This window comes from Rasamsonia emersonii (assembly GCF_000968595.1).
Source record: "Rasamsonia emersonii CBS 393.64 chromosome Unknown ctg1118621760403, whole genome shotgun sequence".
In the NCBI taxonomy this organism is placed as follows: domain Eukaryota; kingdom Fungi; phylum Ascomycota; class Eurotiomycetes; order Eurotiales; family Trichocomaceae; genus Rasamsonia; species Rasamsonia emersonii.
In genome coordinates, this window is record NW_013563024.1 from 1 (window position 1) to 13,902 (window position 13,902).

At 54.0% G+C, this 13,902-nt stretch overlaps 7 protein-coding genes across 7 annotated transcripts; 2 read left to right on the forward strand and 5 right to left on the reverse strand.

Annotated features, from left to right (window-relative positions):
* Nucleotides 1–223: 223 nt before the first annotated feature.
* Nucleotides 224–1,530, reverse strand: T310_6392 (uncharacterized protein; the record flags this gene model as incomplete). The annotated part of the gene is made up of 2 exons (XM_013470767.1): nt 224–1,248; nt 1,317–1,530. 2 exons carry the CDS (start codon nt 1,528–1,530, stop codon nt 224–226), a joined length of 1,239 nt encoding a protein of 412 aa, XP_013326221.1.
* A 526-nt stretch (nt 1,531–2,056) lies between these two features.
* Nucleotides 2,057–3,219, reverse strand: T310_6393 (uncharacterized protein; the record flags this gene model as incomplete). The annotated part of the gene is made up of 3 exons (XM_013470768.1): nt 2,057–2,660; nt 2,732–3,074; nt 3,177–3,219. The coding sequence occupies 3 exons, from the start codon at nt 3,217–3,219 to the stop codon at nt 2,057–2,059; spliced, it is 990 nt and encodes a 329-aa protein (XP_013326222.1).
* A 323-nt stretch (nt 3,220–3,542) lies between these two features.
* T310_6394 (uncharacterized protein) lies at nt 3,543–4,182 on the reverse strand (the record flags this gene model as incomplete). The annotated part of the gene is made up of 2 exons (XM_013470769.1): nt 3,543–3,957; nt 4,019–4,182. 2 exons carry the CDS (start codon nt 4,180–4,182, stop codon nt 3,543–3,545), a joined length of 579 nt encoding a protein of 192 aa, XP_013326223.1.
* Nucleotides 4,183–5,183: 1,001 nt separating this feature from the next.
* Nucleotides 5,184–8,194, reverse strand: T310_6395 (Alpha-glucosidase; the record flags this gene model as incomplete). The annotated part of the gene is made up of 3 exons (XM_013470770.1): nt 5,184–7,248; nt 7,301–8,045; nt 8,110–8,194. 3 exons carry the CDS (start codon nt 8,192–8,194, stop codon nt 5,184–5,186), a joined length of 2,895 nt encoding a protein of 964 aa, XP_013326224.1.
* A 633-nt stretch (nt 8,195–8,827) lies between these two features.
* T310_6396 (Nucleoside-diphosphate kinase) lies at nt 8,828–9,732 on the forward strand (the record flags this gene model as incomplete). The annotated part of the gene is made up of 7 exons (XM_013470771.1): nt 8,828–8,844; nt 8,953–8,983; nt 9,080–9,123; nt 9,181–9,284; nt 9,351–9,416; nt 9,473–9,537; nt 9,598–9,732. The coding sequence occupies 7 exons, from the start codon at nt 8,828–8,830 to the stop codon at nt 9,730–9,732; spliced, it is 462 nt and encodes a 153-aa protein (XP_013326225.1).
* A 251-nt stretch (nt 9,733–9,983) lies between these two features.
* Nucleotides 9,984–10,630, reverse strand: T310_6397 (uncharacterized protein; the record flags this gene model as incomplete). The annotated part of the gene is made up of 2 exons (XM_013470772.1): nt 9,984–10,017; nt 10,047–10,630. 2 exons carry the CDS (start codon nt 10,628–10,630, stop codon nt 9,984–9,986), a joined length of 618 nt encoding a protein of 205 aa, XP_013326226.1.
* Nucleotides 10,631–11,388: 758 nt separating this feature from the next.
* Nucleotides 11,389–13,885, forward strand: T310_6398 (Methylenetetrahydrofolate reductase (NAD(P)H); the record flags this gene model as incomplete). Its single annotated transcript, XM_013470773.1, has 4 exons — nt 11,389–11,475; nt 11,553–13,611; nt 13,692–13,790; nt 13,836–13,885. The coding sequence occupies 4 exons, from the start codon at nt 11,389–11,391 to the stop codon at nt 13,883–13,885; spliced, it is 2,295 nt and encodes a 764-aa protein (XP_013326227.1).
* Between the last annotated feature and the right edge of the window lie 17 nt (nt 13,886–13,902).

A 13,902-nucleotide genomic window follows, 5' to 3' on the forward strand; every position in this document is an offset into this window, starting at 1 on the left:
GTCAAAACTTAGAAATGGCTGCTTAGCTGACACTAAGATAAACAAATAGTAATGACATGTCAAGAGTTGTATCACTAATCTCTCTTTGCCCTGCAACCCGTAAGCGAAGTGTACAGTACATATCCGAAATCTCGTCCCTATCCAGGCAGACTTCGGGGTATATTCAATACACCTTCATCATCTATCTCATCTCCATGCTTGCTCCTAGGAGATTATGCTCACATCATGTACTGTACTTGTATCCTCCTGCTCTTCCTGCTCCTGCTGCTGTATACATGTGATACATGTGCATGTACCAGTCTGCATAAGCAGCAGCAATGTCACAAACACGATCGTCGACATCGTCGTCGACATCGATAAGAATACCTGTTTTGCAGCCGATGCTGGGTGGGCTGGTGATAGTAGTTCTTTCTTCTTTGTCGTCGTTGGGTTCGTAGTCATCCTCTTGTTCTTGTTCTTCTTCCTCTTCCTCTTCTTCATCAGCTTCTTCTTTCCATCTTCTTCCTCCAGAGCTAGAAGATGAAGATATCATCTCGCCTGTATTCTCGCCAGAATTGCCTGAAATATCGCCAGAATCGCCAGCATTGCTAGCATCATCAACCAAGCCCAGCGCACCCCTCTCAAGCACAAAATCAATCCATCTCAAAACCTCCCTCTTCTGCGCTGCGCACCACTTCAAGATGGGCGATCGAATAAGCCGTTGTCTCCTGTAGCTGCCTGTCTGTATCCGGACCAGGCAGAAAAAACACCAGTGGAGGCTGTCTGTTGCGATGCCGTAGAAAAAACTGCTAGAAGAAGCCGTCGTGCTCGTGGTGGTGGGTTTCTCCAGGTCATGTTTTTCCAGTCTCGCGCGGAGGTAAATAGGGATTTGGGCCATGGCTGCTTCCATAGGAGACATATCGTTATCGCCATAACTGCTCGTTTCCACGATGGTTAGATATGTCCTGCTTTGGGACTTGATTTCTGCGTGCTTGAGGCGCGTGATTCTTGGTACGTCGTAGGAACAATTCTTGCTGCTGGTATTGTTGTTTGGCAACGATTCTACCAATGCAAGCTCTTCAACGCAGTGGAGGTCAGGGATGACCCTGTCCTTGACCCTGTCCCTACCCGCAAGCATAACGGTATTGAACCGACTCAGTCGATATCCTAAAATGAGCTCGACCGCTGGATGTGTAAAGTCTGAGGAATGATGGGGGAGGGTGGTTAGGTTCGTTTCTGGTTGTATATCACTTGTCGTCAGTATATACACTATACATCCATTATATACAGTAGAAGTATTTATATAGGTAAAAAGAGGGGGAAAAAAACCGACTCACCAACATGCGGAGACAATTCCACCTGCGAGGAGGAGTAGTTCTCCTTACTTTCACTCGCAGAGCCAGAGCCAGAGCCAGAGCCAGAAGAAGATGACGATGCTGAAGAGTTTAGAATGATCCAAGGAGAAGAAGAAAAATAATGAATCTGAAAATAATCGCATGCTGCGCGAAGAGTCCCAAAACCGGGTCCGACTTCTTGAAGGGGTTTCTTCATGATGTTGATGTTGGTGTTGATGATATGATATTGTATGTATGGATGAGGATCTGGCGTTATTACTATGAAGTGTGAAATATCCAAGGGATAAATAAAATGAGAGTAAGTATCTATGTAGGTAAAGAGGGAGAAAAGAAAGAAAAAAATCGAGAGGAAGTAAGTAAGGAATAAAATCAGTGAGTGAGTCAAGAGAGTCTGCTGCTGCCTGACACAGTCAGTCAGTCAGTAACTGGTCCTCGAGACTGATTTCCTTGGTTTCGATTACCGGGACTATACTGTATATAATATCGATTTACATCCCGTTTAGTCATAGTAGATGTATTGTAGGGAATTTGTCCAGGAATCTGCCGGGAATGGATATTTCCAGATATGTATATCCCGTATATTTGTAGTATATACCAGGGACATGCCTTAGGGTTTGTACGGTTTTATAAATATATCAAAGATATGATGACGAGGTATGTTTGTGTAGGAGAAGAATAAGATATTTATGTACTGTACATACATACATACAGACGTCTTCGTATTACTGCTTAGAAATACCAGTCACCCTCGCCACCACTTCATCATTGCTCATCTCCAGCGGAATCACACCCGCCTTTTTCAGCACATCAGCAACATTTTCCACAATCCTCCGGTCCAACCCGCGCGTCGTGTCGCGCACAAACCGCACGTCCTTCATCCACTCCCGGGCATCCTCCTCCGAGTACGTGCAGCCCAGCTCCCCCGTCGCCAGCAGATCGACCACCTCGTCCGGCTTGGTCTCGAACGCCCGGATGCCCTCGTCGAACAGGTTGAACAGCTGCGCCAGGTTGGCGTCCTTCTCCGGGTCCGGGAACGTCGTCGTCGACGCCACGATCAGCCACGACGGCCAGGGCGTGTAGATCTCGCCGAGCTTCTTCAGCGGCGGGTTCGGCTTCAGCTCGTTCGGGTGGAAGTACGGCTTCGTCGTGAAGTGCTCCCACATGAAGAACTCAGCCGCCGGCTTGCCTGCCTGCTTGGGGTCTTCTTCCTTGAACGGCGTCACGCCGTCGCGAAGGGCGCCGAACGGGCCCAGCGCGACCGTCTTCAGCGCATCTTCGGGCCAGCCTTGTTGTTGCTGCAGGACGAAGGACATGATGTGGGAGCCGCTGCATAGATTAGCCATTATCCCAGACGACTTCACGTTCACCCTCAGGTTTTCTTCCTGCGGCAGACCTACCTCCCCAACCGACTCACTCCCACTCTCCCCCCCTTCAGATCATCGACGCTGTTGAGCTCCTTCCGGTCGCGACCCGTCACGATCGCCCACCGCAGCGGCGTCTCAACCCACTGCCCGACAATCTTGTAGCCGCCCGACACGCTGTTCTCGTACAGCTGCTGCTTGCCCGTCAGACCCGCGACCCAGCCCTCCGTCAGACCGATGCCGATGTCGATTTCGTTGCCCCGCAGCGACGTGATCATGTGGCCCGTGCCGGACGGGAACTCGACCAGGGAGATGTCGAAGGGGAGGGAGGATGCGGCGGGCGAGCGGAGGGCGAGGTGCAGGGGGGTGAGGTAGTGTTCTGTAGGTCGTCAGCTCGTCGGCATTCTTTTGTACTGAAACGAATTCGTTCTGAGAACAGTAATGGGCGGGAAAAAAAATCACACGCGTGGACGCGACATACCAGGCACATAGCCTATTCGAATGGTGGGCTTGTTCGAGGCCATTGTCAATTGTTCCGCAACACGAGGATATCGACACTAGCAATACGATACGCAAGCGGAAGATGACGCCCAATTGAGGTCTCTTGTGGCCAGGATTCTTTCCTGCAGGAAGGGAATGGAATGGAATGAATGAATGATGGCGGGGTTCCGCGGGGTTGAGGACGAAACGGTCCTTTCGGCTGCTTGCGGAGTTACAAAATCACGATGATATAATAGCGTCGTCCCGGTGTCTTGTCACGGGTCACAACACAACGAAGAAAATTTTATTCAAAGAATGCCATCTACTATAAGTATATATATATATCTAGAACAGAAAATGAAAACAACTAGGTCAGCCGGATGTCCTTCTCTTCTGACCCCCATGGCTGGCCATTCTCCCGAGTGCCCACCGTTGTCCAGCCGTCTCCGAACATCCAGTACTGAACGCCCAGATAGCAGTCGCAGATGCATTGGAAGATGGCGCACATCTTGAATGCCACCGGGATGACGTCCTTGGTGTAGAACAGATAACTCATCTTCATCGCATCACCCAGAAGCCATGCCACCAGCACGGACAGCCGGAATCCCTTGCAAGACCGCGAGCGTTGGTTCGCCAGCACCTGGGGAACCGGGAGGAAGGCTTCGACAGCGAGACCGACAAATCCGAGGAAATTGATATAGGATTCCGTGCGGGAGATGAAGGGGAGGAAGACGTGGACGACAAAGAGCGAGAGGACGAAGTACCCCAGGAAGGTCCAGTAGCTGTACACCGTCAATCGTTGCGAGTCCAAAGTAAGCAGCGTAGACACAGGACGACACTTACGGCCGCTCGCTCCTCCAGCGCCAGAAATTGTAGGGCCGCGCGAACCCCAGATCCGACTCCTGGCGGTGTCCGCTAAACGGGATGTGTTCGATGCCCTCCTTCATCCCCGGAGAGGGCCGGTTGTCCAACGCAACCTTGAGCAGAAGCAGCTGCACAAACACCATGTTGATTGCCTGCACCAACAGCGAGACGGAATAGTAGGCCCCGAACCAGTAGAAGATCCTGCGCGGTCAGCATCGCCCGTGTCGACACGACAAATCAGTCCTTCGGATGGAAAAAATCTCACTTCAGAATCGATGCCACCAGCATGATCAGCGGAATGTCCAGCGAGAACCCGGCGGAGCTCTTCGTCCGGTGGATGCTGTAGATTTGGTCGGCATAGGAGGTGATGGGGGCGGTGATCAGACTGGAATGAATCTCTCGTTAGCACGTACTAATATCCAGGAACCAGTTCCTGCCATCATCAGAGTCTTTGCTGCACATACAAGAACGGCGCCGCATATTCGATGACGAGCGAGACGAGCCACATGGTGCCTGCGCGATTCGAAGGAAGACTGTCACGACGGAGTCTGGCTGGTACGTATTATTCCCTCTGTCTCTCTCCGACTGGACAAAGCGATGTCCTTTGGCCAGAGATGCGAGTGTGAATTCGAATGCGCGGTGAACTATGCCTCCTCCGCGCTGCTGACGTAGTTGGGTGACGCTCCGACAATTCCGGTGAACGTTATTATTCCACCCGTCGGGAACGGATGGACTGGATGCGCAGCGACGAGGCGGGCCTCTGTTCTGTGCTCATGCGATGTGTGGTCGGTAATAATTGCTCGAAGCCCAGACAGCGAGCAGCATTGATAGAGGAGACAGCGAGAAGATTGCCTTAGTGCCCAGCTTATCCGCCGGATGCGGTTGGGGGCTGCGCAGTTATCTGATGGCTGGCGGGTCCGTCTCCTGTCGATCCGCCGTCAACAACGCATGACAACACAACACTACCTATACAATAGCTGTTGTCCTACTCGAGCCTTACGACTTGCTTACTACGGGGGCCATTACAATTTTAGACTGGAATAAATGCAAGACTATATATTCGACATTCCGTCGTCTATTCTAACGGTGAAACTAGCTGAACAAAGCCATGTCCGAAATCCTGGTGCAGATACAATGCCATTGTCTAGAATTCGATCTTCCACGTCTTACCAATGCCCACATTGGGGTTCTTCACCACCGCGTACGCTGCCTTGCCTCCCTGCGGTCCAGTGTACTGCAATGGAGCCGTGGCTCCAGCCTTCGCTCCCTCCTCCTCAATCGTCACACTCGACTTCTGCTGCCACTCCGCCGGAGCGCCAACCACCACGATCTTCTCCACTCGCAAACTGGCCATCGTCTTCAGATACTCTCCAGTCTTGGGGCCCTTGGTTCCAATGTCCTCAGACGAGAGAGTGGAGTCGGCGAAGCGGAAGCGACGGTGGATATAGGCACCGCGCTGGTAATCGAACGTCTCGCCATCATCCACGTACAGCGTTCCCTCCGCCGTGCCGTCCTGCCCCAGCACGACCACCAGTGTGTATGGATCCCATTTCATCAGTCCGCTGCTGCGGCGAGGACGATCTTTGCGAGGGATCACATGCCCGCCCTGCATCAGCAGAGGAATCTTCTCCAGGGGTGCTGGAACGGTGTGTCGCTTGCCGGCACCCTGGTAGATAGTATAATCGAAGTAGTCGTAGTATTTCTCGCTATCAGACAAGTAGATATCAACCGAGGTGGCCCCCTCCGTCACCACGGGCTTAGCCAGGAGACCCGTGGAGCCCAGGTAAAACTGGTCGTCGATCGCGAACCCCTGCTCATCGTCCGGGTGCACGTAGTACTGCGGTCTCACGATGGGCGAGCCGTCCACGGAGGCTTGGTAGAAGGCCGTGTACCAGGCTGGCAGGAGCTGGTATCGCAGACGGATCGCCTGCGTGATGATGGCCGTGTACGGCTCGCCAGCCAGATACGGCTCCCGTCGACGGGTGTCGATATGGGCGTGAGCGCGGAAGAAAGGATAGAAGATACCCGTCTGGTACCAGCGCGTCAAGAGCTCCTTGCTGGGGTTGCCAAAGAAGCCGCCCACATCAGCGCCCGCGAAGGGGAACCCGGCAATCCCGTTGTTCAGGACCATGGGGATCGAGGCAGCCAGGTATTCCCACTTGGCCCGGTTGTCACCCGTCCACATGGCTCCCATCCGTTGGGTTCCAGCATAGAAGGATCGCGTCAGAACGAAAGGGCGTCTGATTTCGCCCTTCTTGCGCTCCAGCAGGCCCTGGTACGTGGCATTGACTATGGTCATGCCGTTAATGTTGTGGACGTCCCGATGCTCCCAGCCACCATAATGGATATTATCCTTGGGCATGGTGGTTTCCGGTCCATTGAACACCGAAGGCTCGTTCATATCGTTCCAGATAAAAGTGTTGTGGAAAGTTCCCTTAAATTTGTCGTATCGGAACAAGCTCTTCCACCACGCGATGCTGGCCGGGTTGAAGCAGTCGATCCAGTGTGACGAGCCGGGCCAGCACCAACCCTCATACAGGTTGTTGTCTTTATTCCGCACACCCAGCTCCTTGCTCTTGAATTCCTCAATGATCGGCCAGTTGGCTTCGTTCTTGAGATGGGGGTCGATGATGATCACGAGCTTGCGTTCGGCCTCATCCAGCTGCTCCTGCATGCCCTTGGGGTCTGGGAAGGTCATCGGATCCCAAGTGAAATACTTCTTGCCGTCCGTGTACTCGATGTCGAGCCAGATCACGTCGTAGGGGATTTGGTATCGGTCAAACTTCCGATCCACTTCCTTCACGTCCTCGTCGGTCACGTAGTTCCACCGGCACTGGTGATACGCAATGGCGAACTGCTGAGGCAACTGTGTGTATCCCGTCAACTCCCCGTAGGCTTTTGTCAGGTCCTGCGGGGTGGGCCCGAGGAAAACAAAAACGTCCAGCTGTCCGGACTCAGAGAACCAGTGCGTCTGCGTCGTCTTCGTGCCAGCGGCACCCAAGGCCAGCGGGTTGATCGACGGCTTGGTCTTGACAATGTCCACCCAGGTCTCGGCGGCATTGAGCCAGAAGACGGCAACCGACGAGTTCTTGCGATGGGCCTGCATGTAGGGGATTGAGCCGTAGAGGGTCATCGGGCTGTTGAGCTCGTACTCGAACACATCACTGTTGTACATTCGGTAGGGCTCGTTGTGGTTGCCGGTGCCACCTCTGGTCACCAATTAGACAATTGATCATGCGCCGCGGAATCGATGGAAATTACCTTGTCTCCTTCAGCGACAGCGAATCCGCATGCTCTGGAATTCCAAACACGTGCTCGTATCCAGGGAACGTAATGTCCAGGCCGACACTCTCGGGGCCCCGGGGCTTGGAGTCGGTGTTACCGCCAAAAGTCTCCTCCCACCAAGTGCTCTGGTCTTCCGCGTTCTTCGCGTCTTCACCGTCCTTGGGCGCGTCGACTTTGGGTCTCCAGTGCTCCACGTTCAGGAATCCCCGATCGTTCAGCTTGACATGCGTCTGGCCATCCCTCTGGAACTGGATCTCCAAGGGAGCGTGACGGATAATGGCCTGGAACCTGTTGTCCGGCCCGTACAGCACCTTGGTGAAGCCGGCATCGGCCTCGGGATTGAGAGCGGCGGACTTGCTGGGATCCAGACCACCCACGAGAGTCCATTTGGCCGCTTCATTGTAGCGTTCCTTGCGGGCTTTGCTGCCATGTCGCAGCTCGATCTCGCCCTTCATGCGCTTCTCCTCATCCAGCACCACCCGTGCAACGCCCGACTCGAGAAACGACACGGTGAGAGGTAACCTGACCTTCTCGTTGGTGGTAGTTGTTTTGATGACCGTTCCCTGCAGCTGGCCATTTTCGAATCGAATCGACGAGGAATCGAGCTCGTAGGGAGAGGACCACGAGGCACCCTGGGCGGAGGCTTCGTCGGCGTATGCCCTGTTGCGACTACAGAAGCCTGACTGGGAGCAGGTCTTGAAGTTCTCGTGCTTCACCGAGACTGGAACAGACTTGTCAGGATATTGGGTCCGCCCATCTATGGCCTGCGATCCTTGGAGACTCACCGCCAGGTACGACCAGATAGGCAAGAAGGTTCAGGATAGCGAAGAACAGCATCAGCTGTAGCTTCGCTGCTCTGCACCCGATCATGGTCGGGAAGAAAGGATGAGCAATTGAGGCTCAATCTGCAACAATGACAATCTAGAAGCAGCAAACAGATGTGCTGACCTCCATCTATGTGCAGGACTGGTCAGACACCACCTGTGCAGCGTTGCACGTTCGGTCCAGCTGGCCAGATAAGCTTGGCTGGGCGAGTGGCCGGAGCAACCTGGGGCAGCGCGGCCGCTAAGCCAGCCCTGACTATTAGGGCATCCAGCTGTGGCTGAGGCAGACACTAGCAGCTGGCCAAGAGTTTCTGTTTACACACAAGGACACAGGTGTTGCTTTGTGTTACAATATAATATATTGCAAAAGATCAGTTGTTAAAAAGAGATACACGTGTATATCGTGTCGAACTCTCCAGAAGTCTTTTCTTTCCCCTCAGGCAGCAAAAAGAGAGCGAGATGCAGCCTTCTGGCAGCGTCTGGACCCGGCATTGGCCCGTCCACGGCGACAACCAGGGGATGGAGAACCCCTCCAGCCCCACCATCTGGCTGTCCGAGTCGAATATATTTTCGCCAACGCAGCCCGCCAGAGTCTGCTCTTCTCTTCAATCCCCCGTGTCCTCGAGTTCGCAGCAGTCTCCTTGACCTGGAGTCCGCAATCTCTCTCACAGTATCCAAGATGTCCAACGAGCAGACGTAAGTCCCCTGTTCTGTGCCGTCCCTCCCTCATGGCTGAACCCCTCCCCCTCCCTGAATTTTCTGTCCCCGCCTATTGTGTGGCATTGAAGCTAACTCGTCGTGCAGTTTCATCGCTATCAAGCCCGATGGTGTCCAGGTATGTCCTTTTCCTCGTTTCAGTCTGTTGTCGAAGCTACAGTGGCCTGTTGGTTCGACAATGTTCGCGAACCCTTCTCGCTGACCCCGTTGCCAGCGCGGCCTGATTGGACCCATCATCTCCCGCTTTGAGCAGCGTGGGTAAGTGAAAACTGTCTCCTCCTTGAGGACAATAGGCTGCTGACAGTGTATATATAGCTTCAAGCTCGTTGCCATGAAGCTGGTGTCTCCCTCCCGGGAGCTCCTCGAGAAGCACTACTCCGAGCTCGCCGACAAGCCCTTCTTCCCTGGCCTCCTTTCCTGTCAGTTCTCCAACATTTAGTCCTAAAGAAGCGCTTCTTCGGCAATAAAGCTAATGTGGGAATTAGACATGCTGAGTGGCCCTATCGTCGCCATGGTCTGGGAGGGCCGTGACGTTGTCAAGACTGGCCGCGGTACGTCTTCGCGTGGACTCCATGAATACCGAATGCACTGCTGACAATAATGCTAGCCATCCTCGGTGCCACCAACCCTCTTGCTTCTGCCCCTGGCACCATCCGTGGTGACTACGCCATTGTAGGTCTCCCAAGCTGTGTATATATCCCTCCGGATAGCTCGCTGACTTTCGCGTGATAGGATGTCGGCCGTAACGTCTGCCACGGCTCTGACAGCGTCGAGAACGCTAAGAAGGAGATTGCTCTCTGGTTCAACGAGAACGAGATCCAGCAGTACAAGCACAGCCAGTTCGACTGGATCTACGAGAAGCCATAAATATCCAGCATGTCTGGTTGAACGAGTCTAGCCATGTGGGTTTATGGGGAATGAGCTATGACAGATAAAGAAGCGTAGAAAATCAAGAAACTTCTCTGCAAATAGGAAAGTAAATCCTCCTGGTATGGTGGCCTAGAATGGTTCACAAACGACAATGAGGGGTATAAGCTGTATGATGACCTTTACCCTGCAAGAGACTATATATACACCGCGCATAATTCGACTGCAGAGATTCGTATCCTGGCTATGCTTTATTGCTTCTGAAGACGCGTCGCACCCCTCTGCCTATAGGCCCAACGCAGACCCGCGCGAACCAGGGTGTCGCCCACACGCTGGCAGTGATGCGTATCGGCAACAGTGCCTTGGTGATGGCATATGCCGTTGCAAACTCGAGCACCAACCGTACGCCCTTGTGCTTCTCTGTTGACGCTGCCAGCTCCTGCCTTCCATGACCATCAGCACTCGTAGCTGCGGCGGTGGCAGCGGCCTCGACATCGTCGCCCTCCACCCATCCTTTCTTCTTCAACCAGCGCCCGAATCGCTTCACGCCGTCGTCGAACGCTCCCCCGTCACCAGTCAGGTCTGGCATCCACCCGCCATAATGGAACCCGGCCACGAGGGCGAAGAGGGGAACCACCGCCGTGATTTCGTGCAAGATGAGGAAGGACGTGATGTGGGTGACAGGGGCGCCCAGGAGGGGGGTGGTATACCGTCGCAGGAATGCTGGGAGGCGCGCGTTCAGTTGTTGAAGGCGGGAACGAGCGTCAGCGGAAGATTGCGCTCCGTTTGGCGGCGGTGGAGGAGCTGTCGAGAAGACGCGGCGAGAGGAGGATCGGAATGAGGATGACAGCGGCACCCTGGTGAACAATCGTGACAAAGACCTTGAGGTCGAGGCCATGACGGTGCCTTGATGCACGGCAAACAGCGATCGATTGATTTTCACTGAATGGGAGCAGATGCGCAAGCAGATGTGGGCATGTCACAAGAAGATAATATTATTTACATCATTAGAATTAATAAAAAGGGTCTTCCTCCTGCCAGCTCTCCTTTTATAGGTATTTCAACCTCGTATTCAATCTTCCATAACGTTCTGCTGGCCTGCAAGGATCCCGACTATATGAGAAATGTTTGTATTGTTTGTTCTTCGCATTGAAAACGAGGCCGTTGCAAGCATTCAAGGCGGTAACCAGTCCGTTTCTTGCAGGACTTCTGTATTGTCCATACTGCAGGGGACTAATTCTGGTAGACGATACATACAATAATCGAGATCCGGCTGTTGAGCTCCCTATTCACGATTCCTAGCCTTGCTGGCTCCACCAGTCCATGTCCGCAATCGGCCTCAGCTGGAGGCGGATCCCGGCAAAACAGCGTCTGCCCATGTGCCGGGATTGTCGCAACGGCAAATCATTTCTCTCTCGTGCCCTTCCCTTCTCCTGATCCCTTTCCTCACTGAATTATTCTGTAGAACTCTTACTCCTATATTCCTCTGTCTTCTATGCCCTCCCAGTAATGTGAAACGGTGGGGAAGATAAGATCGCCACTGCCTGCATCGCTGCCCGCCGTCTGCCGCACCCCGCTCGATTCTGCCCCTGATCTCGTCTGGGAATTGCAACTACGCGCAACGCCATTGAACCTGCCAGGCTAGATCCCGGCATGATGGAGAAGATCATCGACAAGATTGCGGCGCTTCCGCCGGATGCGCATTATTTCTCCCTGGAGTTCTTTCCTCCGAAAACCCAGATGGTGGGGTTCTGATAAACCCCGCGTTCATGGCCGAGTAGAGCGACAGAAACTGACTGGCGATGTCTCGCTTCTTTTAGGGATCGGTCAACCTGCAAGCCCGTCTGGAACGTATGGCACGAGCTCTTCGCCCGCTCTTCGTGACTGTGACGTGGGGTGCTGGAGGAACGACTGCCACCAAGTCCCTGGAGCTGGCGGAGATTTGCCAGCGCCAGCTGCAACTGACAACATGCTTGCACCTGACGTGTACGAACATGAACAGAAAACTCGTCGATGAGGCGTTGGAGGAGGCAAAGGTGCTGGGGATCAGGAACATTCTGGCCTTAAGAGGAGATCCACCCCGCAGCGAGGAGTACAACATTGATGGCGACGATGAGAATGACAGCAACAAGGAGTTCACATATGCTGTGGACCTGGTGCGGTACATTCGACGGGTCCACGGCGACTACTTCTGTATCGGAGTGGCAGCATATCCAGAAGGCCATCCGGGCGATTCGTACACGGAGCCGCAAGATCCGGTCAAGGATCTGCCTTACCTGGTGGAGAAGGTCAAGGCGGGCGCGGACTTCATCATGACTCAGTTAACCTATGACCTAGAGGCGTATCGCAAATTCGAAGAGATGCTGCGCAACCACGAGTCGGGGGTCTTTAAGACGATTCCCATCATTCCGGGTCTCATGCCGATCCAGAGCTACAACATTCTCACCCGTGTTACGAAGCTCAGTCATGCCAACATCCCTCCCCATATCCTCTCCCGAGTCGAGGAAGTGAAGTCGGACGACGAGAAGGTGAAGCAGGTCGGTGTGGACATCCTCAGCGAAATCGTGGATGGTATCAAGGACATTCCTTGTCCTGGTCCTCGAGGCTTCCACTTCTACACCCTCAACCTCGAGAAATCCGTTTCCTTTGTGCTCGAACGTTGCGACCTTATACCCCCCATGACGGAGGACAACGATGAACTGGACAGGGACCGGGATATCGCAGTTATCGCTGCAGCCCAGAATGGAGTGCTGGACGAAAACCAGAAGCGCTCCCGTCGTCGAGCCTCGTCTATCAACTCTCAACCATATAATCGCGTGATCGTAGACAAATTACGTGTCCCGTCGGAGAAGTCCTCTGGAGGGTCATTCTCCTATGAGACTACGGCACTGAGTGCGGGAGTCCCGGCAATGAACCCGCCTCCTCGCAGCACCACGCTACAGATTTCTGAAGGAGTTGGTTCGCTAGGTCGCGAAGCAACCTGGGATGACTTCCCCAACGGGCGATGGGGTGATGCCCGATCACCGGCTTTCGGTGAGATTGACGGCTACGGTCCTTCTCTACATGTCAGTGCTACAGTTGCTCGCAGACTGTGGGGATACCCGACTTCGCGGTCCGATATCAACACGCTCTTCCGGAGGCATGTGTCTGGAGAACTGCACATTGTACCATGGTCTGAGGGAGGAGCACCGGAAGAGACGGGAGGCCTCAATGCCGAAACAGCGACGATCCGCACGGAGCTCTTGAAGCTCATCGACAAGGGTTGGTGGACGCTCGCATCGCAGCCGGCCGTTAACGGAGTGCGAAGCGACCACCCCATATTCGGCTGGGGCCCGCCAGGCGAAGGGTTTGTCTTCCAAAAGGCCTTTGTCGAATTCTTCTGCCCAGGCGAGGACTACCAGTCGTATATCAAGCCGCTCCTGCAGCGCTACGGCGAAGACGAATTCGCCTGGTTCGCGACGAACGCAGCAGGCGACTTTGAGTCTTCCTTCTCCCTGGCGACCGGCACGACGACGACGACGACGGGGGCAGGGACGGGCTCCGCAGCCGACGAGTTCAGCGAGCTACACGACAACAGTCGCGGCATGGCCGTCACCTGGGGCGTGTTCCGCGGGAAGGAGATCACGACGCCGACGATCATCGAGGAAGTCAGCTTCCGCGCCTGGGGCGACGAGGCATACCGGATCTGGGACGAATGGCGCCGCATCTACCCGCGCGGCTCGCCGACGGAGCGCTTTCTCGATGCCACCAAGAAGGACGTGTGGCTGGTCTGTGTCATCGGCCAGCGATACGGCGCGGGCACGGAGCCCGGTTCGGCAGAAGAGGATAGAGAGGCGAAGATGTTATGGCGGGTTCTGGCTGGTGAGGAGCAGGAGCCAGGTAGTAACTGAACATGCAAACCGTATACTTCTCTAATTCAATCATTATATCAAATGAAAAACCGAAACAAAATCTTGTAGATTACGATCCGATCGATCATGATGATACCGGTACCTTAAAAAAAATAGAGAGAGGAATGGAATGGAACCTATATTATCCGGAAATGAAATACTATGTATGTACGTGTATGCACTCCTCTAGGCCTAGGTATGTACTTGGCTCAGGCTCAGAATCAGGTCCTCTGACCTCCTTACTAAATGATTTCATGAATTGAATCGAATCGAGTCGAAG